Source organism: Chiloscyllium plagiosum, chromosome 36, assembly GCF_004010195.1.
Source record: "Chiloscyllium plagiosum isolate BGI_BamShark_2017 chromosome 36, ASM401019v2, whole genome shotgun sequence".
Lineage (NCBI taxonomy): Eukaryota > Metazoa > Chordata > Chondrichthyes > Orectolobiformes > Hemiscylliidae > Chiloscyllium > Chiloscyllium plagiosum.
Window position 1 is genome coordinate 7,064,806 of NC_057745.1, and position 2,533 is coordinate 7,067,338.

The window sequence follows — 2,533 nt, forward strand, 5'->3', positions numbered from 1 at the left end:
CAGAGGGTGGTACGAGTATGGAATGAGCTGCCAGAGGAAGTGGTGGAGGCTGGTACAATTGCAACATTTAAAAGGCATTTGGATGGGTATATGAATAGGAAGGGTTTGGAGGGATATCTGGCCGGGTGTTGGCAGGTGGGACTAGATTGGGTTGGAATATCTGGTCGGCATGGATGGGTTGGACCGAAGGGTCTGTTTCCATGCTGTACATCTCTATGATTCTATGACTATAACCTGATGTCATGTGACTTCTGACTTAGTTCACATCAGCCCAACACCAGCACCTCCACATCATGGCTGCCATTTGAAGTTTGGTGTTCTTGCATATCTCCTGGTGAGTGCAAAAATGAAAAGCTTCAGCAAAATATTTATTCTTAACTTGTGACCCTAACACCTGTAATTGATAATTGCCAGGTTGTTCTTTGAGATGGGGGAGGAGGGGTGGCATTCAAGTCAAGCACTTGATTCTCATTCAACATCCATTTACATGCACTCTCCAGCAGGCACAGCACCCTGCAATAGGAGTGTTGGCTGTTTTCTCTCCTCCTTGTACAACTCTACTGTCATCTGTTGTAGCACCTCCTTATGTTGGGGTAGACAAAGTAGACCAAATGGTCTGCACCTATTCCTGTTGCCAGCCCAGGGTCAGAGCACAGTGGGGATTAAAGATAACACTTGTAATTCAGAGACTAATAAAGCTGTAAATACAAACAATATGCTTTGATGAACGGGATCTATAAATGATCCAACAAAAACAGAAATTGCTGGAAAAGCTCAGCAGGTCTGGCAGCATCTGTGAAGAGAAATTAGATCTAACGTTTCAGAATGAGGAAGGGTCACCGGTCATGAAACATTAACTCTGATTTCTCTGCACAGATGCTGCCAGACCTGCTGAGATTTTCCAGCAACTTCTGCTTTTGTTCCTGATTTACATCCACAGTTCCTTTGGTTTTCCTCTATAAATTACCCATTATGTTTGAAAAAAAATTATCCCCTATCTATTTAATTTAGACTTCGCATTTAATTAAATGGATTGGAGATTCCACCGTATGTAAATTTTTATTTGCAGCCTCTACGGACTGTCAGTTTGCCAGACAATCTTAACAGCTTAATCAGAGATGAGATTGGAAAGAGACAGGTTGTGAAAGTAACTCATTTCATTTCCAATCTATGCCTTGAAGACAGCTAAGTTTATTTTATTTTTCTTCTTTACTGCAGAAATTGACCATTTGGACCAGTCAATGAGAGGTACTGAAGCTCATCCATCACTTCAAGACATCGATAGAACCGGAGAGTAAAGGATTTTATAGTCGCAAGACTTGCCCTACAATTTTAGGGTTTACATGAGCATTTCTCTCAGAGACATGCAGTAACATCATTGTGGAACTGAAAAATAGTGAAGAATTTCAAAGTTCTTACAGCAACAGTGTCCCGCTAGGAAACCTGCTGAGGAGAATTCAAACAGCGGTGTGGCTTGTTTTTAACAGTGAGATCAATTGTGATTTATGCAGACAAAACTATGTACATATAACTGAGGTGTCCTTCACAAGAGGTCTATTTTCCTGTCAGCACAATGGACGACAGATTTGCGAATAATTCAAACTTCTTTCAAGGAGCCAAGGATATTGCCTATGAGGCGAAGAGGCATGGTAGGATGCAAGACTCTTATAGACGGTACGAAGGTGGTGGGGAACATGCCTCACAAGATGGGGGATATTACCACAGTGATGATCCCCATGCTCAGGAAGATGCTGACAGTGATGCCACAGAAGGGCATGACGAAGATGATGAAATCTATGAGGGGGAATACCAGGGGATCCCACATCCAGATGATATTAAGGCTAATCGGATGGCAGCAACACAACCCATTTCTGATGAGTACAGGGACCAAGCAGATCTCATTGCTGAACGTATGAAGGATGAGGAGCAGTTGGCACACCAGTACGAGTCAATCATTGAGGAGTGCGGACATGGACGCTTCCAGTGGACACTCTTCTTTGTCTTAGGCTTAGCGCTGATGGCTGATGGAGTCGAAGTGTTTGTGGTCGGCTTTGTACTTCCTGTTGCCGAAAGGGACATGTGCATGTCTAATTCCAACAAAGGAATGCTGGGTAAGTGGCACCACAGGGATATTTGGTACAGTGGGAATCAGGGGGAGATAGGGGTGTAGTGACAGAGTCACTGGATTTGTGGATATGGCCAATATTCTGAGTTCGAGTCCAATCACAGCAGCTGGTAGACTTTGAATTCAATCAATTAATAAAATTCTACTGATTAATAGAAAAACTGGCATTAAAAGCTCGTGTAGTAATATTGCTATGAAGATATCATCAATTTTCGTTTAAATAAATGGTGAGCATCTCTAGCTGAGTCAGCATTTATTGCTCATGTCTACCATACCCCACACACACCATTACCACACCCCACACACACCATCTCCACCCCTCCACACACCATTCCCAACCCCACACATATCACACCCCTCCCCATGTCCATACACAAACACCACCCCCATCCAACCCTCCCCCGCACA

General features: G+C 43.4%; 1 protein-coding gene across 5 annotated transcripts in view; it reads left to right on the top strand.

Moving 5' to 3' along the window:
- Positions 1–2,533, top strand: part of LOC122540918 (synaptic vesicle glycoprotein 2B-like) — a 199,233-nt gene that overhangs the window by 146,601 nt on the left and 50,099 nt on the right. For all 5 annotated transcript variants that reach the window (XM_043677219.1, XM_043677216.1, XM_043677217.1 and 2 more), the window contains exon 2: positions 1,219–2,111. In XM_043677219.1, the coding sequence (XP_043533154.1) occupies positions 1,574–2,111 (538 nt within the window). In that variant the 5' untranslated portion in view covers positions 1,219–1,573. The remainder of the gene's footprint in view (positions 1–1,218; positions 2,112–2,533) is intronic.